Raw genomic sequence first — 26,395 nt, 5'->3', positions numbered from 1 at the left:
CATAGGGTTCCTCACTTCACCACCGTGTCAGTCTATAATGTATTCTATCTGTGTCCCCACTTTACTTGGGCTTCTTTTTGCAGCCATTAGTGTAAAGGAACTCGGGCCAGGTGAGCTGTCCTTTGTCCACTTTCAGGCTGCCTCCCTGATACGAATGCAGACGTCCCCTCCCGGGACCATTCTTCTCCGGGCCCGGCCTGCTTCACCCCCTTGCTGAGTTGGTCGCAATCATTGTTCCGCTCCAGCATTAACCACATTCCACAGGGCGCAGCGCACCCCGTATACATCCTCGCATTCTTTCTCCGCAAACGAGTTCCCATGCGCAAATGCGTATTTAATTGCACTCTGAAGCCTCATGTACAGCTTAAACTTGCATGGGAGTAGTATATAGATGTAAGTGAATTATACAAGCCGCGAAAGATTATCCGAAACCCAATTTTAGGAAATATAAAGAAAAAAGGAGCACAGGGAAATTCCTCCGCCGCAGCGCGCCATTGACTGTAAAGACCTTTCAACTTAACAAAAACTCAAGTTGACAAACGCATCCTGTGGCTGAAACCGGGAGAAAGAGTTTATTTTTTTGCGGGGGAGAGGGGGAAAGAGGACCATGTCACACGTTGAGATCTCCGAGGAGCACCACACCGGCGGTGTCACCGACGAGCGACGGCTGTGACCCGGCTGCACCGCGGTGTTTGGATCTCCATGTGAGACGCGAGCAGGACTACTGGCTCTCTGGTAGTCGGACCCCGGACCCTAACCCTACCACCATGGAGCACTACGAGAACGATCGGGGACTCCGAGCCGCTCAACTGATGGATAACCTCTCCTTATACGAAGCTTATAATAAAGAAGGGATGTACAACGCGAGGAGAGACTTGGTGATCAACCCGGATTTGGATTTCTCGGCTCCGGCGGTCGCGGAACATAAAAGTAAGCCGATGAATGGCACCTCTGTGCCGCTGCACCAGCAGCATCACACCGTGGAGAATTACACGTCCGCCAACAAAGTGTACTGCGCGGCTTCCGCGCGTCCCGTCAACGGGAACAACCGACCGGTGCCGGTGGATTTCTGCGCACCTCAGAGGGAAGCGGTCTACAACGAGGATAGCTGTTGCACCAAATCCGAAGTGGCTCTGCCGTGTTACAGCGGCGCCTCGGAGAGGCCCAGGCGGTACTCTCTGGAGGTGCAGGGGCACAGGTACAGCACGGGGAGCAGCGCCTTTGACGGCGTGACTTTGAACAACAAACCCGCCGCCCTACCCGGCAACAGGTGCAACAGCGTCTGCATCACCACCAGCAGCGCCGGTCACGACGGGCGATTCAACGCCACCAGCCCGCGGTCCAGCTACGCTTCCTCCCTCTCATCGCAGGAGCAGAGCAAGCACGCCAGCCCCAGGTCAAGCATCAGCAGCCCCCGCACGAGTTTGGTGGTCCCCGGGCTGCAGGACAAGTACACCAGTCCCCGGTCCAGCCTGGTCCACTGCGACGGGAGCAATGTCCTCAGTCCCCGGTCCAGCTATGCAAGCACAGCCAGCGACACCAGCAAGCACTCCAGTCCCCGGGCCAGCCTCAACAGCTACGACTGCTGTAGTAAGCCGAGTAGTAACCGCACGAGTGGGATAAGCATGGGGTACGACCAGAGACACGCCAGCCCCCGCTCGAGCACGGCAAGTCAGTACTCCTTCACTACCAGCCCCAGATCCAGCTACTCTGACTCTCGGTATGGGCCCATCCTCGGCAACCACGACCTCGAGGGGGTGCTTTTGCACGGGCTGTCCGTGGCCAGTCCCCGCTCGAGCATCTGCAGCCAGGAGGGCGGCAGTGCACGGCCCGGGACGGCGGCGAACTGCGTGGTCAGCCCGCGGTCCAGCATCTCGAGTCACAGCTCCAGAAGTTCCCGCAGCTCCAGGGGGTCTATGAGCACCTACCCGGAGCTCCAGCTGCCCTCGCCGCGGTCCTCCATGCTCTCCTCCAGCCTGCACGAGGACACGCTGCTGCAGGAGTTTGGAGACTCGCGGGGAGACGGGACTAATGGGATTCAAACTCGCATACATCTCCAGGCGCTCTCGGCGATGCCCGAGTCGCAACAACAGCAGCAGCAGCAGTCGTTCCAGACGGGGGGGAGTGCAGACTTGACCGCGGGGTCTCCATCGTCATTTACATTTGGGTTGTCGTCGAAAACACCTGCCTCTGGGCAAAGGTTTAAACTGCCCTACCAGGTAACCCCGTGCCGGGAGAGCGGCCCGAGCCAGGCGGAGAAGAGGCTGGAGGCGCTCACCTTGGAGCTGGAGAAGGAATTGGAGATGCACATGAAAAAAGAATACTTTGGTAAGTGAAAGCAAAGCATGGAGATCTTTTGAGTGGTGAAGACTGAATGGAAAGCAATGGCTAATCACGCATGGTCTGTTGTTTACACGCCCTCAAAATGTAACCATTACCTCTTAAATTAAAGCGGTAGGCCTATGCTTCAATTAGGTATACAAGTCGTTCTCCATAAAGACCCTGAAACCACTTATATCTAATGATTGCTATCATTTTGATGTCAGTTTGTTAGTTGATGTCTTCTTTTAGGAGTTTTATAGAGAGGCACCCACCCACACCGTTCTCATCTCGGTTTGTGTAGCATCACTCTCATCATGTTTTTACCACACCACCCTCAAACCCACCCAGCCCCCTCTGAGTGACCAGAGCCGTTAGCAGAGCAGCGCTGCCTGCCTCAGCCAGGCTGCCGTTGACACAGCGCAGCAGCTACTGAATGGGCCTCTATGTTCCTGGAGCAGATACCCTCCACTGCCTCTGTGAGGGACCTGGCTTTGTTGGAATGAGCGCCGTATTCAACCGCTGGAAGAGCTGCCGAGTGACCCACCGAGTCTGGTGGGGTTTTAGCATTTTGACCTTGGGTCTTTTAGTGAGGCATTCAGGGTGGGAGACCTCCCCCCCCCCTCGACCGTCTCTCCTCTCCCCCTTTAGAGAGAGAGAGAGAGAGAGAGAGAGAGAGAGAGAGAGAGAGAGAGAGAGAGAGAGAGAGAGAGAGAGAGAGAGAGAGAGAGAGAGAGAGACCGACCCCCCCCTTCTCATGCGGGCCCCGCCGAGGGTCCCACACTGTGTGGCACAGAGCCGCCTCGCTGGGGCCATGTGTGGCCCTCTTGTTTGTTGTGGTGGGCCGGCGGTGCTGTGAATCAACAGCTGGCCCCGCCGGAGCCCCGCCACAAGAGGCCGTTGAGCCCCCACCCGCCCCGCCCAGAACCCCACCTCCCACCCCCGCGAAGCCCTTCATTAACCAACCAGTGGGGAGTCCCAGCAGCCCCAGACACTTGGCACACGGTCCGGGCCAGACACGCAGGGTGGGTGGGGGGGGTTTGTAAGCTCTTTCACCTGCCCAGAATCCTAATGACAGCAGTGATGCACATATTGACGCAGGCAGGCACACGCACACATTGGTACGCAATCACATGCCTGCACAAAAGCACATTGCTCACTCACTCACACGTACACACCCACACACAATCACATGCAAAAACGCACTCATGCGCGCACACACTCATGCGTCCACACACACAGTTATTCACTCGCATGTAATACACCAACATAAACCAAGACACACACACACGCACGCGCGTGCGCATTTAGTCACACACATACAAGCACACACACGCGCGCATTTACTCACACACACATACAAGCACGTGCACGGGAACACGTGTGTACACACAGATGCTGACGTAAGCTGAACACAAACCCCCGTTGTCTCGTCCGTAAAGCCATAACCTCTCTCTGGGCGCGTTGCATCACGTAAACAAAACAAACCAGAGAGTACTAGCGATAGGATGCTCGAATTTTCAGTAAAAAAATCATTTCTTTGCATTTCCTTAACAAAGCTGTTGAAATAATTTGGCACAAATAGTTCTTCCCGCCTCCAGTGGCGGACATAACTCCACCCGTCCCTCAACACTTCATCAATCCCTTGGACTGTCCTTCCATCGCTGTCAGCTGTTTCATTTATACAGAGGGGGATTATGGGACGGACAGCATCATGTCAGCACTCCACCTATTGAACTTAACTGTTCAGCAAAGACCGCTGGACATCCGTACTAAGACAGAGCAGTGTCCTCATAGTAATAACATGAAGCCATCAAATAAGATGATGTTAATCTTTTAGACTGTGGTGGTACGCGATATGCTATTTAGTGGTACGCAGAGGAATTTCCAAAAAAGAACAATAATAGATGTATTGATTAATGTGGTCACATAGTGTGTGTGTCAGTTCTAGGGCTACCACTTAGTACGGCTGACAACAATTAATAATATTATTTTGAAGGGTAAATGTGCCTCCTGCGTGAGCTGTGCATAGCTGAACAGGGCCGCAGGACTACGCTACTGTATTTTGTTATATTTAATAAGCGCTGTCATAATGGTGGTACTTGGGGAAAAAAAGTTTGAGAACCAATGTTGTAGACGGTATGAATAACAGCAACAATACTGAGTCTAGCAAAGCTCACTGCACCATCTTACAGAATGGATATGATCAACTATTAACCGATGCACAATTGACACTGATTTACCTCAAGACGTACTAGAGAGTAAATAGTCTGCGGCCTTGCCGCTGTTGCCTGAAGTGTGTTCACATATCATTACACAGCGCTGAATGGAGGGAACTGGAATGGCTGTGTGGACTTCAGTCATCCCAGCACGACACAATAGGGCCAGTGTTCTGGGGTTATAATGATAGGGCACACTGATAATATGCCGTCAATGCACAAAGATAGTTTTTGAGACTGACATGAAGAAACGTTTTTATAACGCGCCTATTAGATGAAAAACAGGGCCTTCGTCTGTCCAAACAGAAATGTACTTTGTGCCGCAAAGACAAGATTACGGCCTCCTTTCAAATGGTGACAAAGGCGTCCAGTATGAAACTGCGTGTTCCCCTTTCGCCTCGGAGAACTCCCGTCTTGTTTTTAAAAAGACAGCAGAAGGAGGGGTGGTTCTCGTTCTTGTCCTTGTTGTGTTTTTCCAGATGACCCCACTGAGCAGTTCAATATGAGTGTTACTAGCATCAGCTGATTAGAGGTTATGAAAGTGTGTCTCACACCGCACTTTCATTCTCAAACTGCCACCGTTCAAAATGACGTACACCAAGGGTTTAGTCTAACCGTTACCATGCTGAAGAATCTGTGCCGAACCTGACCAGAAAATGGTGGACTTTGTTTCTCTCGGAAGGCCGGTCGGACGGCCGGCATTTATTTGCGTTGGCCAAGCTCAAAACTTAATTACATCGAATTTCAACGGAATTGTGCGACCTTAAAGTTTTATCAGATAAAAATCCTCGGACCTCATTCTGTTATCAGTGCTAAGTGTGAGATTCCGGTCACAAGTTCAGCTTGGTTAGGAAACGCTAATATTTGACCATGATTCGGTGGCACTGGAATGCGTAAATGTCTTGAGAAAAGGAAACAAGCTAATCTGTGATTAGTTATCATTTACCCATGCCCCTTATCTTCTTCTACTTTGTGATTGCAATTGTATTTCAGCATTTGTGCACAGGAAACCAATTACGCAAGTCTAAACAGCTAGGCGCCCAAACGGCCCTAGCTTCCTCTGAATCCCAGCGCTTTTGAATCCGATGGTCGGTCAGGTTCAGAATATCAGATGAGGGGGGGGGGGGGGGGGGGGGGGGGGGGGGTGACGAGGTGCGCCGTCTCCCCTGATGGGATGTTGTGTCCTGTCGTCGTGGTGACCCTGGAGTCACCCCAGCCCAGACGTTGACCCTGTCCTCTCGACGGAATGTGACCCAAGCAGGGGCCGTCCTGCCTCTGAAAGCCTCGAGATCATTACTCTGTTGCTGCGGAGGCCAAGCAGCCTTACAAGTCTTTGCTCGCTGATCCCATCTCCCTCACCAGAGCTCCCAGAATTCTGGTCCCATTGACCAGGAGGGCCCATCCAGTATATAAGAAGCATCCTCGATCCCAGGGTGACTTTTATGTTCTAACGGCGGCATTCAGCTGCACGGCTGTATTGTCTTTGGCGTCTGTTGGCACGGCCGACCTCACGAAGCTGGACTGTCACCAAGAGGTCACCGGTTCAAATCCCCAGTTCAGCTTGGACTGTTAGGTGGAAATGATGAACAGTGAGTCTCTGTTAGTGGGTCCATCAGCCAAACTAAAAGAAAATACAAAAGATTTCAGTAGGATGTTTGGGTTAGATCGAGACTGGACAGGTTTAATTAGGATCTTTTCTAGATTATTAGTTATTTTCTAGACGTCATGATGCATAACCTGTGGATATAAATATAACTTGTAGGCCTAGGCGGAAATCTATTTAGAGATGGAGATGGTACACGATTGTTCAGCCCTCAAACCTGAGGGATACAAGGTCAATCAAGAAAACGTTGTGATAAAGTGTTTCACTGGCAGCATCTGAAAACCAAGCTAGCGAAACACAATTTTATTCTGGAGATCCTTGGTGAATGTTTGACTGAAAGCATCAATATAACTACCTGTAATTCCTTACCAAAAACGACAAAAGCGTATTTTATTCTTACAGTTGCCACTGTTCATGCTTAGTTCAAGGCACTGTTGAAATCCAAATGTTTTTGACTTGTGACTGACCCGAATCTAGGCCCAAATAACTTAACATCTATGTCTCCAACAGGCATATGTATCAAATGCGGAAAAGGAGTATATGGAGCCAGCCAGGCATGCCAAGCGATGGGAAACCTTTACCACACAAACTGCTTCACCTGCTGTTCCTGTGGTGAGTACGACCCCTTCCACTACCTTCCCACCCTGGCTGGCTGAGATACGGGGCTGCCTGTGTGAGGCCCAGAGTGTACACTGTCAAAGTTCAATGCTTCACCAAACCTTTTTTGCAATGAAGGCAATGTCCAGGAGACTGCCTGGTTCCTCATGTATGGCTGGCTATATTTAGACCAGACAATATCGGAAGTAGACAGAGTTGGAATTTGCTTGATCACGGATAATTGTAAGAAAAATCGCAGAGTATATGTTTGTTTGAAATTAAGCAAGGAGGACATTTGTTGTGTTCAGCAGCAGTCAAAGCAGTCAGCAGTAGTCACGAGTATTCCTCCTTTGTCCAAAGCTGTTGGACCATTTGACGACTTCTGAATAAGGTTGTTTCTGTCCAGTCTCTGGCCACAGCTGCACACTCTCCTCTTCCTCTTTCTTCAGCGATTATCACTGGTTATTTTGAGATGGTTTGTTTGCTTTGAGCTCAGGGTTTGTCAGTGAGACATGTGGTGAGTTGATTACCAGTAGTTGTTAGTTTAGTTTTTTCGCCGCTAATGACAACAAAACAATGAAGGGTGATTAAATGCTGTCATTTAATCACCAACCGCATCACTATTGTTGATCATCTGAAGTGTTCACACTTCGTGTGTGTGTGTGTGTGTGTGTGTGTGTGTGTGTGTGTGTGTGTGTGTGTGTGTGTGTGTGTGTGTGTGTGTGTGTGTGTGTGTGTGTGTGTGTGTGTGTGTGTGTGTGTGTGTCAGTGTCAGCGAGGCCCACTGTTACCAAATACCAGTCTCCATCTCCTGTTTCTATTGGAAACAAGAGGAAGATTTCGAAAAGAAAAGTTCCTTTTTTTTTTTCTTTCTTTCTTCCCAGCAACGTTTCCTCCATTTCTGTGTGTGCTATTCATGGCCACCGATCCCCCTGGCTCGGGAAGAGCTACATATAATTTACATGTAACTATATCCACATTCCTGCCCATTTGATTGTGCAGCTGAAGAATGGAGGCCAGTGTCTAGTTTCCGAAGTTCTGCGTTCACCGGGAAAAGACACCTTTGACCTTGATACTATATCAAGATTCCAAAGTGTGTGTCACAAGGCGGTTTGGTTATTTTTCCCGGGGGTGGTAATTGCATGTTTACGGTACCTTCAGTTGGGTTTATTTTTGTGCTTGGGTATTGTGACAGCTCGGGTCGTCCTCTTTATTCTTAAGGGCTCGCAAGTTGTGTTTACAAATGTTTTTATTTTTTAACTACTTGATGGTATCGAAAAGCAAATGAAACACCCCTTCTACAACCACACCAAAACAAATCCTATTTTCCTTTTTTCTTTTTGTAAGTGAACACAGTGCATACACCAATCCCGCGACAAGTGATGAATATTAAGAGATTAACTGTGTGCTTTTTTGGGGTGGGGGGCCACTCGGGTCTCAGATCAGTGACCCGGTCTCGTTGCTTCGGGTCCAGGCCAGCCCTGTGATGAATTAGCCGGCCCGCTCCTCTCTCGAGACGGTCTATCGCTAACGTAAACCGAGCGATGTATCATCTGACCCCGGGAGAATGGGAATGTTTTCTTTTTAACCGGTGTTTTGAAAGCTCCTGAGAAGTTTCGTCACACAGTGCCTCCACTTGTCATAACACCGTCCAGTGATAAATCACGGACGGCCTCCATTTTGTTTGTTTGTTTGTTTTTCATGCTTTCCCTCCGGAATAAGTCCCACGTACGGAGGCGCTGGGGCTAGAGCGAGGCCAGACTGCGGCCCCGGAGCCCCGGACCCAGGGCTAGTTCAGCAACCATGGGCTTTGTTTAACCATGCATAATTGAGCCCTCCTCTTGGCTTACTCCCATGGTTGCACCCTTTTTCATGAAATGGCCAGGAATGCGAACTACCCCCCCCCCCCCCCCCCCCCCTCGCTCTCCTCTTCAGCCGGCCTTCCCGGGAGGACCTCAATCAGACAGTCACAAAGTGTACCAAGGCCCGCTTATCAGCTCGGGGCCAGCGCGCTGACGGGCTCCGGACAGACGGGGAGAGGAACGCATGCACATGATGTGCCGGCCCCCTACTGCTCACATGGCCCGCATTCCTCCTGCGTTCGCCGCAGGCCGCCGCAGCGTGCGTCTGGTCCGTCGGTAAAGCCCGTCCCTGGACTGGAAGAAGAGAAGACGGGAACTTTGGAGAGCCTTGTTAGCTTCCTCTGTCCTGCATGCGTACATACGGTTACATTACGCTTTTTTCTCTTCGTTTTTTTATGGAAGCATTCCAATGCTATAGCTGTCTGATCTGCTGTGGAAGAAAGCAGTAGGCACTTCTGCTTTTACCAGCCCTGTAGCTCTGCCCCAGTGCTAACCCCTAGCACCCTGTTTGCTGCCCTTATTTGAGGCAGTGAGTCCTCTGAATGGAGAGAGAGAGAGAGAAAACACTTTATTTTACCAGGCAAGAGACGAATAAATGACAGAAATTCGTTGTTCCTTGTTGTGATTGACTTTTTGATAAGATATCACGACATTTGTGTTCTTCACGTAGGCAGCCTTTGCTCAACTGAAAATCGAAATACATTCTGGGTAAAGTTGTCTCACCCTACCTCGTAGAGCCATCATATGTGTAGGGCCATCTGGAGAGCCAAAATGCTGTCACCCTCCACCCGAAATGTGGGATCCTTCCTACACCTTCACACAGGTTGGGAGTGGTAGGGTGTGGGGACACTACTAAATGATCAAACAACGTTCCTTGTATAATTCAACATTATTCCACAGAAGATAGAAAGGTTCTGAGAACCCATGTCATGTTATTATGTATGACATTACACACTTTGGTTTCCTGGAGTTCCGGTTCCTGGTAACGACGTGTGATTCATAGAATACCTTTTTTCAATTTGTGTCCGTTTTTAGACATCCCCGCGCCTGCTGTACTCATTCTGCGGTAATTGCGAGTGACGTCTACAATCTTGTAAAGTGTAACTGAAAAGAGGGCTTAGATTTCATAAAAGATGGACCTTGATTCTGTGGCACCTGTTCATCCAAAGGGCTAATTATACACATTTACACCGAGTGTGAAGCGGCTCCTGGTAGAATTCTCCCAGTGGACAATATGCCCACTTATTCAAATCCAACTATATCAGGCAGGTAGCAAGGAAAGGGAGGTGTATCTGTAATACGATGAAAGTCCTCCCTAATAGACCCAATAACCCGTTTTTAGAGCCACACTGCCAAAGTGATAGGGTCTTAATTCTAACCTACGTGCCTCATTGGATACTGAAATCGGTTGCAGTCAACTGCTACCGTCGGTTGGATTTTGCCGTTTGGAAAACGGTTTAATAGCATGTGACCTAAGGACCCAAGGTGGATTCGATTACCCCTCTGGTGTTCATAGAGGTACACACTTCATGAAACCGAAACGTGAATAAAGACAGAGGAACTGAAACGGGAAAGGTTTTGCGACAGCCAAACTGTTGGCCATTCGCCTGTGAACGCAGATATTCCACCACAGGTAACCAGCGCTAATGGAGCTGTTCACCTTTCTGCCCCTCTAGTCCTGAATGCACCGCTCACAGCTGACGGATGAACAGAAAAACATATTTTTTGTTGTTGCTAGGCAACCTCACGACTCCACTGTCAATCAAACCGGGCACAACCCTGTATCTTGCGGCCCGTCTTTGGCAAGTTTTAACCGTTTTTTGGGTTTCTAACGCAAGGTAATGAACGGACACAGAACACCTGTATTTCTATCCAAGACGTAACTTTCCACAGAATCGACTATGTTGAATGATTTCCACTGGGATACGTTCAGCTGCTCTTTAAGCAGATGCGCCCCAAGCAGAGAAGGGGGCCCTGGGAGAAACCAGAGTCTGCAGGAACACAGAAGCTGCTCATATGTCTGATGGGCCTATAGTGGGGCCCGGATGAGTCATCAGTGTCTGCTCTGACTGGCACTGAGACACCAGGCAGTGGCTGGGTGTAGGCTGGATGTGTAGTGTAACACACAGTTTGACACAGTTAAGGACCTTCCAGCTTCAGAATAGCTTTTATACAAGTGAAATGTGTTTTTAAAAAGTCATGGAGCTTTTAATTCTCTTTTCAGTGGTATGCCAGTTTTTTGGTCCTGAAATGTTTGTGTGCTCGACAGTTGGAGAACAGAATAGCTAGAAAATGATCAACATGGACTTTGAGCATGTTGTGAACTCTGTCAGCATGTGTGGCTGAACTAAGGGAGATGTTGTACGTACAGCTTTTACTCTTGAAAGATACACACCAAATGCACACGAATACCCAGTGTGTATGAATCACAGTTGGATTGGCATCCTGGTTCCAGAGCAAAAATATGTGGGGAAAATGTATTTTTTGGAATCCATTTACTCCTTTGCATTGATTTTAGCATAAAAGTAATCAGGAGGTTGTCTCCCCCACATGAGTGACTTGTGTTGCTCTGGGAGACTCAGCGTACATTCTGTACAGTCTGTTGTTTCGTCATGCAGGAATATGTATGAATAGGGAACCAGTGACTGGCGGCCGCTGCTTAACGTGGAGATCTGTGTGATTCACCACTATCGGTTTACCTACACTTCTCCACCCAGCTCAATCCTGTGCTCTCTGTCTCTGTCTCTTTCTCTTTCTCTCCGTCTCCTGCTGTCTTTCTATCTCTGTCCCTATATCTCTCTCTGTCTCTTTCTCTGTCTCTCTGTCTCTGTGTCCCTATGTCTGTCTAGCTCTGTCCCTATCTCTCTCTCTGTTTATCTCTTTCCCTCTCCCTCTCTATCTATCTCTTTCCCTCTGACTGTTTGGCTCGCTCACACTCTCTCGCTCTCGCTCTCCAGCTCCCCTTCCTCACGGCCCCTCTCTTCCTCCCACCACTACCCAGGCTGCAGGTGATAAAAGCCCACTTGTCTGGGGGGATGAGAGAGAGGGGGGGGGGGGGGGGGGAAGAGTGGAGGACAGGGAAAGGTTACAAGTGGAGGGATGACGCTTGTTTGTGTCACGGCCGTGCATTGATTTGAACAGCTTTTCCACAATGAATGATGAAAATCATTTGTATTTTGAGATTATAGTATTATTTGAAAACACCCATCCAAATTGAACGGACAATTTATGAATGCAGTGTGTGATGTGAAAGAGTACATTGAATGTCAGAGGCTGACAACAATCACAGCATACATTCAGAAATGGAGTGCTATAAATGCTACAGGGCTGTATGTCTTGGTTGACTCCATGGAGACTAAACAGGATATGGATCTATGCTTTTCATGCTCCATGTGTGAAGCTTACAGTCCATGCATCACTCGAGGCATGGGGAACTCGGAGCCCTGAGAAAGAAAGCGAAAAACCTCAAAGTATTTCAAGTGTAAAATCCCCAGCCAGCAGCTATTTGCTCCAAAGTCCCATGCAAGTCGCGCAACTACACTGGGATTCAAAACGCCTAGGGATAGCCCTACAGAAGCAGCAGAGATCATAAAAAGGAACGTCCCAATGTGGGTCATGCAATACACGTAAACAATTCCTTGGCATGCATTCCCCGAAAAGCCAAATTTGTCGTGGAAACAGGCCGAAATGAGAGGATTTCATGTGGGAACAGTGGGCTAGGCTGAGAGAGCTGGAATGTTCAGTCCCAACTGCCAGTGGAATGTTCCACCATTGATGTCTTCGCCATGGTAACGCATCGCACACTTTGAGAGGGATCCCGCATCTAAAGCGCTGCGGCTCACTGCGGCGGCGGCGGCGGCGATCAAACCAGCGGCGGTACTATCTCCCTCTCTGTCCGCTGACCAAAGGGACAGATTATCGACCGGTGGAAAGGTTAAACGTCTGCTCTGTCGATTCTGCTGTGATAAAAGAGATCCAGCGCACTGTGGGCCCTCTCCGGGGACAAAGGGCTGGAAGAGAGGGGAGAACGGAGCCCTCCCCCCTCCGCCGCTCCTCAGGGAACCAGGGGGGGGGGGGGGTGGCGGGTGGGAGTGGGGGGCTGGACGGTTGGGGGGTGTCATAGGGGTGCAGGGGGAGGTTGAATGGGACCAGCTAGTGACCTCAGGCAGAAGGAATGTCTCCCCTCCCCGCCGCCCGCCCGCCCGTTTGCTCAGCGGTCCCTCTCCCCTCGTCATCAGTGGACGGGGGCCTTTGTGTGCCTCCGGACCCCTCCGTGGAGCCCCCGCAGAGGGCCGGAGGAGCAGAGGAGCGCGGCCCTCCCGGAGGAACGCCACGGTCCTGCCGCTAGCAGCCCTGTAGCCCTGCCCCAGTGCTAACCCACAGCGCCCTGTTTGCTGCCCTCCCTGGAGGCAGTGGGGCCTCTGAACCAGCTCTGAACCAAGAGAGCGGTGGAAAAAACACTTTATTTGACCAGGCAAGGGGCGGCTAAACAATCGACTTTTCGATAAGATATCGCGACATTTGTGCTCTTCACGATGGCAGCATTTGTTGAAAATCGAAATGCCTTCTGGGGTAACGTTGTCTCACCCTACCTCATAGAGCCAACATCTGCATGTGACCCTCCTCGGTACTCCTCTCCAGGGCCGGCTCCCCCACGTCCCTGGGAAGGGGGTTTAGGGTTTGTCCCCCCCCCACATTCGCTGCCAAACCACCCAAATGCAAATCGGGCCTCCAGTCTTAAAAGTCTCACCTATTGTGCGGCCCGGCATTCCTTGGCTGCTGCGGCCGTTAATGTGGGTGCTAATGTATCGCCGTGGGCCAGTGTCGTGACAGCCCGTGCATGAGAAATATACATAAATTGTCGTGCAGGGGGCGAAGCGTTGGGGGGGGGGCTTTCCCATGCCAGGACCCCTATAAAAAAAAAATCAATGGTCGCTCGGGACGGCAATTAAATCCCACTAATCGGCTGAATTTATGAGCCCCGCGTCGTGGCTCTGATAGGGTGAGGTCATCGCCACCGCCCCCCCCCCCCCTCCTAGAGAAGCCCGGCTGAGACCCAGAACCCGGGCCGGGCCGGGGGCCGCTTCATTAGAACCAGCCCGGAGACAATGGGTCAGTGTGGTCAGTTTGGTGATCAGTGAGCAGGGAGATGAAAGATGGGCCCGCATAAAGGGCCACCCCGTGGGGTTCCTGTGGGTCTGAGGGTGGTTTATGCGGGGGAATATGCATGGTGGGTATTGTGTGTGTGTGTGTGTGTGGATATCAAGTTGTCTGGATGTTTGATTGTGTGTGGATGTTTATGTGTGGATGTTTGAGTGTGTGTGTGTGTGTTTCTTTGTGCGTGTGTCTGTTTGTGTTTGTGGATATCTAGGTGTGTGTGTGTGTGTGTGTGTGTGTGTGTCTGTTTGTGTTTGTGGATATCTCTGTGTGTGTGTGTGTGTGTGTGTGTGTGTGTGTGTGTGTGTGTGTGTGTGTGTGTGTGTGTTAAGTTCATGCTCCATGGGTGTAGCCCCTCAGATAAGGTATCCGGGTGGGGGGGGGAGACATGGGCAGAGCGATGACAGCTTGAGGTTCCCTGGATTGATTGTTGGCCGTTCAGGGAGTGTAATCCTGTAAAGAGCAATTACGTCCGATTGGGTCTGAGACAGAAGAACCAGCGGTTTGACACCTTCTCCAGCCAACCAGCTGTCTCCGTCCTCCTGGCTCCTGTCCTAGTGGGCCAATCGCAGACAGATGGTTCGAATCCATTCAATGACTGACCAAAAAATGAATTCACGTACAAGGGTCGCAGGTTATGGAGACGATATCATACAAGATGAGAGGAAATACTGTAAGTTGAATGGTAGTGGAGGTCTTATCTCTGGTTATACAGTTGGTAGCAGGTTATGTTACCTGAGATCCTCACCGAATCTCCTGTTCTGGTTAATTTTGTTAGTGATTTAGTTCAACAAAAGTATGCATATACACTACTGTTCAAAAGTTTGGGGTCAACCAGACAATTCCATGTTTTCCATGAAAACTCACACTTTTATTCAACAGTGTTCAGCTGGGCTAACATAATTGCAGAAGGGTTTTCTAACGATCAATTAGCCTTTTAACACGATTAGCTAAACAATTTATGCGAGTGATGGTTGCCGGAAATTAGACTCTGTACACCTATGATGATATTCCATTAAAAACCAGCCGTTTCCAACTACAATAGTCATTTAATAATAATAATAATAATATATTTAATTTGTAGAGCAGAAATTTCAAAGTGATAGAGTTTAATAGAGGAACGGGTTGTTTAAACATATAATGCATAAACAGTAAAAGGGAAATGAGCAAAAGGCTGTTTTAAAAAGATAAGTCTTACGTTTTTTTTTAAAAACAGCTGTAGTCTGGGGCCTTCAGGTGGTCCATTTACCACATTAACAATGTCTAGACTGTATCTCTGATACAATTAATATTTAAACATTAAAAAAAAGGGTTTCTCTTCAAAAGATTAGGATATTTCTAAGTGACCCCAAACTGTAGTGTATGTGGAATCATTTAAAATGGTAATGATGATGTATTTATATAATATACACAGTTACAGTTTGAGGATCGTCTGTTTGTTGTTTATCTTCATCCCAGTTGTTGTGGTCATTAGTCTTGTTTGTTCTGGATTCCCGCCCAGTCGCTGCGGGCCATTCCTGGCCTTTCCTCCCCGACCTTGGATTCTGTACAGCCGGATTCCTGGAAGCGCTGAGGGGTGAGGGGGCCGACGTTCCTAACGTTCATCTGCCTTTTATCTTCACAGGGCGGAGGCTGAGAGGGAAGGCCTTCTACAACGTCAACGGGAAGGTCTACTGTGAGGAAGACTTCCTGGTGAGCAGCGCTTCATTAATCTCGACAAACAAACGCACGCACTCGCACATGCATGGGCACACACACGCACACGCATGCATGGAGACACACAGACGCACGCGCACGCACACGCAACCGCCACACACAAACACCCAGTGTCTTCCTGTCCGTCTCACTCATCCTGTGTGTGTATATCATTGTGTAATCATTAATTTTGTTGTGCGACAAGTGTGTCAGCTGAGTGCTCCACTAACCCACCTCAAGGCTAGAGAGAATAAGTGGGGCCGGGGGGGGGACGACTCTAGGGTGTATGTGTGTGTGTGTGTGTGTGTGTGTGTGTGTGTGTGTCCGTCGGGTTGGGAGGGGGGTGTTGAGGCAGAAGGGTTCAGAGGTCACCAAAAGCCACATTCTCCAACCCTCTAGAGGCAACATGCTGCGGTCACTGCTGCTCCAATCAGAGCCCAGGATCTCCCCTCCCAGCTCATTTCCCCCCCCCGTCTCCCCTGAGGGGGTCCGAAGACGCCGCGCGTCGCCAGCAGCACTTAACAATTACGGCTGACTGCGTGGGAGGGGCCTGGGGGGGCCGTCCCAGCTGTTGCTCGCTCGGCTAGGCTGTGTTGTCATGGTGGGGCCGGGCGTCTCAGAGAACAACAAGAGACCACCAGCAGCCCTCCATGTTACCGGGCAGACTACTGGGAACCTCGAAAATTAAGACGGGGAAAAAATGAGGTCAACTATTGGAACGAGGGGTGAGGAACAAGTTGGGAGGAACTGCCCGGTACCCCCCCCCCCCCCCCCACCGACGTCGAGGTTTTGAGTGTGTTTCACCTGCTGGTGGTCGGGCTTATGGGGGGGTACCCACCTGCTCCCAGAAGTACACTAATCCTGGAGCTTGGGTTGAGGGGATGAGGTGACCAGACTAAGCCCCTTCTATCCTTATCCGTGGTGTGGCACAGAGCCTTCTGTCCCGCCCCCCTGTAGAGAGGGCCGTGGTGGGTGTGGCTGTGAGGGGGGGTGGACTTTGGTTGGCAGATGGCTGTCTTTGAAGAGGAGGTCTCAAAACATCTTCGCACGGAAGCTCCCTCCTCCCACAGGTAGTGGGGGGCACTCCGTGTGTGTGTCCCCACCCCGAGCCTACTGACCTACCCGGCCCAGCAGCTCACGACCTCCCGGGTGTTCCCCAGGGGGTCCTTCGGGACAGGCCTGTGTCTAGGGGTCCACGTCACGACCGCCCAGAGGAGAGCTGCTGACGGGACGGGGGGCTGTTTTTGCACCTAGGGATTAGGTGTGTGTGTGTGTGTGTGTGTGTGTGTGTGTGTGTGTGTGTGTGTGTGTGTGTGTGTGTGTGTGTGTGTGTGTGTGTGTGTGTGTGTGTGTGTGTGTGTGTGTGTGTGTGTGTGTGTGTGTGTGTCTTTGGGTGTGAGTGTGTCTCTCCACGCACACACGCTTCACCATCCAGGAGTAGCTGAATGCAGTGGTTGTACGGGGCAGCTCCCAGTTGCTGCTGGTTGAATGCTATGATTGTACTGGTCAGCTCCCAGTTGTTACCAGTGGAATGCGCTGGTGGTGGTGGTGGGCAGATGCTAGTGGCTGCCAGGCGAGGACTTTGCCCTGGCCACTGTCCAGCAGTGAATACCTCCGAATAGAAAAAGGAAAAACCCCTGCCAAGTCCGCGGGGGGAAGATAACGGCCCAGTAAATGTATTCCGGAAGTAGTATTTGAGGGATTAAATAAAGGCTTTGGGTAGAAAATGTTTTATAATTTGAACCTGAAAGGGCTATTCACTATTCAGTTATTGTCAGAAAAGATTTTTCAAAGCCGTCTAATACCTTGGAACCGCTTCTGTCTCAAGGTATTAAAACAATACTCTTTCTTTGTGAAAACCACCGCGTTGTAGTGGGAAGGCAGGTGTTACATTCCACCCCACAAACAATATTGATTACACCCTCCCTCCGAGTCACGCAAATCAATAGCGAACCCGATCCGGAACCATCCACATCGGACCGGTTCTCATGAGACATTGTGTGTCCTTCTGTCCTGCTTGACCGGGAGTCATGATCAGCCACAGGACGCCGCCCCCCCCCTCTCCCTTCTCATCCTATGTAGGGAGGGGGGGGGGGGGGGGGGGGGGGGGGGGGGGATAGGACACAGGGTTAATGGGTATAAAGAGACCAGCAGCGCCCCCTATGGACCCACACCCAGCTAGACAGCCGGCGTGCAGACGCAGAGCTCCGCGCTCGTCACAACAACACAGCTCCGGCCAGCGCTGACGTTGATAACGGAGGACATCCTCTGAATTCCTCGGATGTTTCACCGTTTCTGATTTAAAAACTGTTGTCTTCTATCCACCCCCCCCCCCCCCCCCCTCCCCTCCCCTCTACCCTGCAGTACTCTGGATTCCAGCAAACGGCGGAGAAGTGCTTTGTGTGCGGTCACCTTATCATGGAGATGGTAAGAGAGCCTTATCAGAGAGGATCCCTGATGTGGGACAGAGAGCAGGCATGTCAAGGCTGGGCAGTGTGTTTGTGGACGTTGCTACAAAGTGAACCCGCCAGCGTGCTTGTCTAAACTCTGGAATGTTCTCTTTTTGTGTATCTTCTGCTGCTTTTGATCTTTGATGACATTTTTTCCATGTTGAGGTTTCACAACCCCCAACAGGCTCTTGGGTTTGTGTAATGATTATTCATTCACATGGTTGTAACCGGGGAATTAGAGTCTGCAGCCGTCCCTGTAGTGGCACACATTTTTAAGCTTGAAAATGTGTGTTATCTTTCCAAAGTCTTATCGTGTGTGTGTGTGTGTGTGTGTGTGTGTGTGTGTGTGTGTGTGTGTGTGTGTGTGTGTGTGTGTGTGTGTGTGTGTGTGTGTGTGTGTGTGTGTGTGTGTGTGTGTGTGTGTACCTTTCTGTGTGTGTGTACCTTTCTGTGTGTGTGTGTGTGTGTGTGTACCTTTCTGTGTGTGTGTGTGTGTGTACCTTTCTGTGTGTGTGTGTGTGTGTGTACCTTTCTGTGTGTGTGTCCCTTTCTGTGTGTGGGTGTGTGTGTGTCACTTTCTGCGTGTGTGTGTGGCCGTGTGTAGATTCTTCAGGCTCTGGGTAAGTCGTACCACCCGGGCTGTTTCCGCTGTGTGGTGTGTAAGGAGGGGCTGGACGGGGTTCCCTTCACCGTCGACGTGGAGAACAACATCTACTGTGTCAAGGACTACCACACGTAAGGAGCTCCGCCGCCTGGGTGTCGGCCCAAATCTATTTTGCTATTGAACACAAAAAAGGTGTATCATTTCTTTCTCGTCCAATGGATTTGAAACTGTAGCAGACTTAAAGAAGAAGAATTAAACATAGCAAATCATCTCTTGTAAAATGGCAAGGAACAACGGGAGTCAATGTTGATGGAGGCCTTTTAAAATCGTTCGTTACCTAGTAACGTGTGACTATGTAAGAACATAAGTATTATATTAAAGTTAAATCATGCTCATTAAAGTTAAATCAATAATTGGCTTCATGGCCATGATGCCATGAAGCCATTGATGCTAATTATTTTTTAATCGTCTGTGCAACGGTTGTTTTTCACAGACCAAACAATGGAAGTCTGGGCTTGTTTTTTACACCGCAACACAAGTAGTTGAATCAGCCTCACTTCAGCAGATGTTGGCCTCCAGCGGCTCCCATCTGATCTCTGTCGTACCATTGCTCTCCTCCACAGGGTGTTCGCCCCGAAATGTGCCTCTTGCAATCAGCCCATCCTCCCTGCTCAGGTAAGCACCCCCCCCCCCCCAACACTACCACCCTCATCTGAACCGGCCCCACCACCACCACCACCATGCAGGCTATTCAGATCTCTCCTTGTGTCCCATTAGCGCTGCATAATCAGCCTTTTATCTGGGCGGACATCATGTTGCTTCCAACCTTTTACACGGCTCCAGAGCTCGTCGGAGCCCACTGCCCCTCTTACACCACGTTAGGCTCCAAAGAATCGAGATCTAATGGATGATTGACACGTTTTCCCATCCGCGTCTTTAAATAACTCTCAAACTTGACGATTCGAGGCAACCCACGCGTCCTTAATTAGCCGAAGCAGCTAATGTAGAAATATATCCCGCAGTCCCCCGTCTGTTTTCAACTGAGATTATCGTTTAAACAAATCGTCTCTCCAGCTGCAGTTAACCCACAAAACAAAAGAAATGAAGATGGTTCAAGATGGCGTGCTGTTCATGATGATTACAGGTGTTGTGCATATATCTGAGATTAAGGGCCTTTAATCTTGTATTCGAACACCCGAGCCACCATTACACTAACCTGCCCCTGTAGTCTGTCATATCAGCTACAACGCTTCAATATTCCAGACAAATGAATGTACAGAGAAAGGCTTCATCCAGAGGGTTTTGAGGATTCACCCTGTGTTTGTCGTGGTTATGGAAAGCGTCTGGACCCCACATAGTCAGATGACGTGGATGTGTGTGCTCCCCCCCCCCCCCCAGGGCTCTGAGGAAACCATCAGAGTGGTGTCCATGGACAGAGACTACCATGTAGCGTGCTACCACTGTGAGGTAAGCGGATGCGGTTGTCATGGAGTTTTTGTTTGCTTTCTAAGGAGCAGTGGGTAAGCTTCTGAAGCACGAGGTAAAGATTTTAATATTTAACATTTTCTTTGATAAAGGTGTGACTCATCGCTCTCAGTCACGACTTTGTTTGAGCTTTAAACAAAAATAATAACTTGCCATTCATTACAATATGATTATCATACCAAGGATTAATTATCTAAATATGCATTTTTTTATTATTGAAGTGCGATGAATCGAGAGGTAATGACCTGTACCTGGCGTACGGTTTTGATACAATACTTTTCAGTTTGAAAGCGGATGAGCTGAGATATAACAAGATCGAGCCAGCCTTAATGATTCACAACGGCGGTCTCATGGGCACTGGCTGGAGACACGTTGAAACCGCAATTATTAACACTACCACACGCACACGCACGCTCGCACACGCACTCACACAGATAAACAGTTAAGTGGGGGTAAGAGTCGTGGAAGCAGACGAGACATCTAAGAAAAAAAACGGTGATTCACCATCTCAGTCTCTTGGGGAATGAGAAACCAAATGAAAAAACACACACACACACACACACACACACACACACACACACACACACACACACACACACACTAACACAAAGAAACTTTTGTGTTTAGCAGACATATGCTGTTCTCACAGCTGGTGGTGGAATTAAATCTTCACTGAACAAACACACACAGACACAACGTCACGCACACAATCTCACACACACACCGAGCGACAACACGGGTGACTCATTGACGAAACACATTCCAGGGTTCGACTCGGAGGGTTGATGACATTTCTCTAATCTGGTCACTCAGGTGCCATCTTGTCCCAGCCAGCCGTCGCTACACCTGCAGATGATTCACTCTCTAACTAGACTCAGTCTCGCACTGCCACGACCCGTGAGCAAGGCTACTGTGATCCATCCGGAATGTGGTTGTGTGCGTGTTCATTGGCGAGACACTTAATATACAGCAATAAACAGCAAGATGGTTAGAATATAAGGAGTTTCTCTTAAAAAGGGGTGTGTGTGTGTGTGTGTGTGTGTGTGTGTGTGTGTGTGTGTGTGTGTGTGTGTGTGTGTGTGTGTGTGTGTGTGTGTGTGTGTGTGTGTGTGTGTGTGTGTGTGTGTGTGTGTGTGTGTGTCAGAGACAGCCCATGTCCCTGACATGGGGGCGTGTTGTATGATGACAGACGTGGGTGCCATTTAATTGCACATTATGAGTTTCCGTATATGACAAAACAAAGGACAAATCTCTCGTACGGCCGCGCTTCGATGGGCAATCAAGGCCCGCTTCTCAGCGCGATGCGGGGTGTGGCGGAATGTCTCCGACGTCGTCCTCAGTGGAATTCTGTCCCTTAATCGTCCATCATGGTGTCTGAATCTGGCCTTCGTGTCGCGGCGATAACGGCATTCCCCTTCTTGATTCCACACATTCCCATCCCACGTGGAAGCCCATCAAAGAATTCCCTAAGCAAAGATCCATCATTCCACAGTGCTGCGTGAGGGAGGGAGAGAGGGAGAGGGGGAGAGACGGATGAGTGGAGGGAGAGAGGGAGAGAGGGAGAGACGGAGGGAGGAAGAGAGAGAGACGGAGAGGGAGGAAGAGAGAGACAGAGGGAGGGATAGAGGAAGGGAGAGACAGAGGGAGGGATAGAGGAAGGAGAGACAGAGGGAGGGAGAGAGATCAAGGGAGAGAGGGAAGGAGAGTGAGAGACAGAGGGAGGGAGGGAGGGAGAGAGAGACGGCTTAATCAACCTGGCGAGGACAGAATGATTGCATATTTGGCTGTATCACATATTAAAATCACCCGGTTGGTTGGAGATACCTGAACTGTGCTGCTCAGCGTCAGACCCAGCTAACGGTCTAGCCACCGGGGGGATGCACCTCGTAGCGACCTAAGTACGACTCCCATGGGCGCTGCCATGCTACAGGTCCTTCCCCCCTGCCTTCCAGCCCGCTTACCTGTTCCTTCCGATCCCCTGTCCATAAACGCCTAATAAAGCCTCGGAAAATATCTAAAATAAATTGTAAAAACGCGCCCCGTTTAACCCTCACCTGTGCAGGCAGGTGAGGGGTCCTGGGTGTGGTGTCATTGGTCCGGTCTGACCCCGCCCCCTGCCCTGTGGCCCCTCCCCCCTGCAGGACTGCGGCCTGCAGCTGAACGACGAGGAGGGCCACCGCTGCTACCCCCTGGAGGGCCACCTGCTGTGCCACGCCTGCCACATCCACAGGCTGCAGACGGGGTCGGGGGGCCCCGGCCACGGCCCCCACGGCTACCCGCTGCACGTCACCGAGCTGTGAGGGGCCGCCGCCCGGACCACCGCCCGGACGGACCACCACCCGGACGGACCACCGGGACAGACGACGTGGGCTGACCCCGACCCCCCCCCCCCCCCCCCAAGAAGGACCAAGACTAGCAGGCATCGAGCCAAGAGACCCTCACAAACACAGTCGCAGACACACACACACACACACGAACACATGACGATGAAAACACGCACATACGAACACACACAAACACGTACACACACGCACTCAAACACACACACACACACACACACACACACACACACACACACACACACACACACACACACACACACACACACACACACACACACACACACACACACACACACACACACACACACACACACACACACACACACACACACGAATAAGGCCTTGGTAGTACTAAGACGCGCCGGGGGAAAGTCCTTATTTCCCTTTGATGCTTCGATGTCCAGAGGGCTGTGCGGCGCTACTCATCCCTGGGGGGGGGGGGGGGGGGGGGTTAGTCTAGAGAGCCCGGGACAGTGGACAGCTGGAGACCCCCCGGCCCACACAACGCTGGGAAAAAGGGTCCAACAACACCCACTCTATCTGCGGTTCACATATCCCCTCCTCCCTCTCTGATCTGATCACCACCCCCCCCCTCCCCCCTTCCCCGGGCGCCCCCCAGAGGCCCCGGGTGACGTCACACGCCCTGGCCCCTCGCACATTTATCACGCGGAGGTCGTAAAAGGGAAGAAGAAGAAGAAGAAGACGACCACTTCCTTCAGTTCTCTCTCTCGCCTCTAAAGCATTCCTTCAGTGGTCTTAATTCCTCTGCGTTGGGACCAAAGCGGGGGGACGACGACGACGACATGAGTGTCCCAGGTCCTTTCTAGGAGGGGGGGGTTGATTCCAGGACAGGTGGGGCTGGACATCCCCCCTCCCCACTAGCCTGTTCCCCACCCCGTCCACCTCTTACCCCCCCCCCCCCCCCCCCCCGTCCACCCCAAAGGGTGGGCTTGGCGTTTGCTCTGCTATGCAAGGTCTATGAAGGGGCATCCAAGCATGACACGTGACTCAGACAAACACTGGTAAAACGGACACACACACACACACACACACACACACACACACACACACACACACACACACACACACACACACACACACACACACACACACACACACACAGGTGCCATCACTGGACCAGAGGAGCCTGTTTCGTTCCACCGGGCTGAACCATGTGACCATGAGAGATTCACAAAGCGTGTCTTAATGAATGACTTTATTCCGTGAGGAAGGTAATACCTTAGATGCACATAGATTGTCTTTTTTTTTATATATGAATATATATTTTGCAGATGTTTTCCACATAAACCCCCCCTAGGAGTCGTTGTCTTGTCCCTCCTCTGGTGCTGCGATTCTCAGCAGAGACCGAGGCGAAGCCCCGGCCACTCGCAGTGTGTAGTGTTGTGTGTACACACGAAGGAGCGTTTGTGCGTTTGTTTTGATGGAACACACTGCTGTGTGTGTGTGTGTGTGTAAGGCAGTCGATGTAACACATTACATCAGGACACAGTTTATGTAATCCACTGTTATACGGTTTATTTTATAACAAACTGTGTAAAATGATAAACATTGTTGTAGTGTATGCATAACACTGGTTATAAGACACTGTCACACTGTATACAGCACTATAACATACACTTTATATTTAAATATAGTGGATGTTATAGTGCTGTATAGTACATACATACATATACACACATATATTTTAATTCATGCATGCATGCGTACATACATACATGTATGTATGTATATATGGATGTATGTGTATACATGCATCCATATACATGTATATGTATATGTGTGTGTATGTGATTTTATTTTTGAGTGTGTCTCTCTGTGAATCTTAACCAAACACGATTAAACGCTTTCCTGGGTGTTTGATATGGAAGCAAAGCACGTTGCCATGGATACAACCAACCTAGCTGGCATGGAGAGCGTTGCTCTTTTAGCTAATTGAATCGGTAGTTGAATGAAAGACACAAAACACCGGTTCTGATAGCCCACACCTCTACAAAACACCACCCCTAACCCGAAGGCGGTGTTCTGGGAAGGTGGTGTGGCAGCGAGCATGGGCCCGTCCTGGTGCGAGTGTTTGGGGCGTGTTTGGTTAAGTGGGGCAGTGGGACTGGGAGACAGGCTGCTGGTGTGCCGGTCGCGGCCCCTGGTTCACTGGTCTCCGTCGTTTCACTCCTCCTCGGACCGCGCCGACTGACTGGTTCACACTGAACCGCTCCCCTGACTCTCCGTCACGTCTTCCCTCAAAGTGCGCCAGCATCACTGCTGCTGACGTTCCCTCCCTGGGGACCCCAGTAAGGGGGGTCCCAGAGCGAGGGACAGACCCTCTGACACGGGGACTGGAGGGTGTTCCGGGCTCCGCTCGGTCCGGTTCAAACCGGCTACCCTTAGTGAGGTCCTCAGCTTCTTGAGAGGGACTGGATGTTGGGTTGGGGGACCTGGTCGCTATAGCAGCACTTAAAAGTACACGGAAAGCCTCTGGTGTGTGTGTGTGTGTGTGTGTGTGTGTGTGTGTGTGTGTGTGTGTGTGTGTGTCAGGTTGAGATTCCTGGAAACGCAGAGTTGCTGGTCCCACCCGTGTCTCTTGGGAGTCTTCCTCGTTAATTGCGGTCTTCTTGTGTGTGTGTGTGTGTGTGTGTGTGTGTGTGTGTAAAACTGCATGTGTGTGAGTATGTATAAATGAAGTTCATGAATGTGATTATTGCTTGCTTGTGTATGGCTCTACATGCATGCCACTGTTTGTACGTGTGTGCGGGTGTGTGTGTGTGTGCGCCAGTGGCAGGGCCATTGAGAGCCACGCAGCGTCCGGCACCATGAAGGCTTCCTCGTCACGCTCTCTCACTGTTTTCAGCCTAATCAACACGTTGCATTCCCGCCAACTCGTTTGTGCAACATAACAACCCTCTCTGAGAATCTGAGTTCCTCATGTAGACATTTCAGAAGCTGGCCCGGCTTCGACATTCTTGACTGTCATTGTTACAAAAGAGAACACAATTCAAATGAAACCGCAAACAGCACTCTCTCCGCCAAAACACACGCGATGGCGAATCCTACTTCCTTATTGGCTCAAATTGATGCCATGTGATAACCCACCTGTAGCGTCCATCACCTGTGTTTACCAGAGAGGGTGCTGTTTCTGTTTGCTGTTGTTGGGTGACTATTTACAGTGCCATGGTACCCAATGTGTGACACACCCTGTACCCGCTTCTAGGATGCCTAGAGATGTCTCTGTAGGCCCCACTGGACCAAAGCAGGCTTCCTGATACACATAGTTCACCAAGTACTACTGAGGATGTTGTTTTGAGAACGAGGCTGAGCGAGAGAGAGAGTAAGAGAGAGAGAGCGAGAGAGAGAGAGAGAGTCCAACTACAGAAGTCTCGCTGGACTGAAACGTTTTGAATGTAAAGAGAATTATTGTATGGTGACTCAATGTGGTTCTCCTCTGTTCCTGGATTCAGATCAAGCATTTAATTTTAATGAGGAAACTTAAAAAAAAAAAATCTGGATCTTTCCTTTGCTGGGTCTCAGTGCAGCGATGTGTGTTACCATGAACTGGGCCAACTGAATCTTTCTTAATACGTGTCCTATATGTCTTCTGCATCGCATCATGATTCCAACTTCAATTTTTTTACTTTTGTTTCAGAAGAAGAAAAATAATGTGTTGTTTCCCCGAATTTTGTATCTTTTAAAGATCTCTTAATTTCCCCCTTTGAAAAAAGTACTATATTATGTCTGTATTCCATAGCCCCCGGCTAGTTTCCTTGTACATACAGAGCTAGGATTTGTTTTGTATTGTCCTCTGTAACAGTGTGTTCATCTGTTGGAGAGGCCTTGTATCAGTAGTTTCATTAAGCACATCTTTACTGTCTTTTGCATCGTTCCATGTTTTGATTACCTAGATGGTTCATGAAAAAGGAAAGTAGATCTATTTATCTAAACCTGAAAAAAGTCTAAAGTTATTTAATGTATTAAAATTTGGGAAGTATCATTTAACTGTAGATGATATAATCTGCTTTTTAAATAAAGTGGTTTTGTAGCTAACTTCAA

The 26,395-nt window shown here is 50.1% G+C and overlaps 1 protein-coding gene across 1 annotated transcript; it reads left to right on the top strand.

Annotated features, from left to right (window-relative positions):
• The first annotated feature begins 245 nt into the window (after positions 1–245).
• On the top strand, positions 246–26,395 carry wtip (WT1 interacting protein). Its single transcript, XM_060071679.1, has 8 exons — positions 246–2,328; positions 6,652–6,753; positions 15,382–15,449; positions 17,817–17,879; positions 18,507–18,637; positions 19,130–19,181; positions 19,905–19,973; positions 22,133–26,395. Exons 1-8 carry the CDS (start codon positions 768–770, stop codon positions 22,289–22,291), a joined length of 2,205 nt encoding a protein of 734 aa, XP_059927662.1. The 5' UTR covers positions 246–767; the 3' UTR covers positions 22,292–26,395.

The sequence above is a fragment of the Gadus macrocephalus genome, chromosome 14 (genome assembly GCF_031168955.1).
Source record: "Gadus macrocephalus chromosome 14, ASM3116895v1".
Taxonomy (NCBI): domain Eukaryota; kingdom Metazoa; phylum Chordata; class Actinopteri; order Gadiformes; family Gadidae; genus Gadus; species Gadus macrocephalus.
Note: the sequence above shows the minus strand (reverse complement) of the source record. Positions and strands in the feature narration are given on the sequence as shown.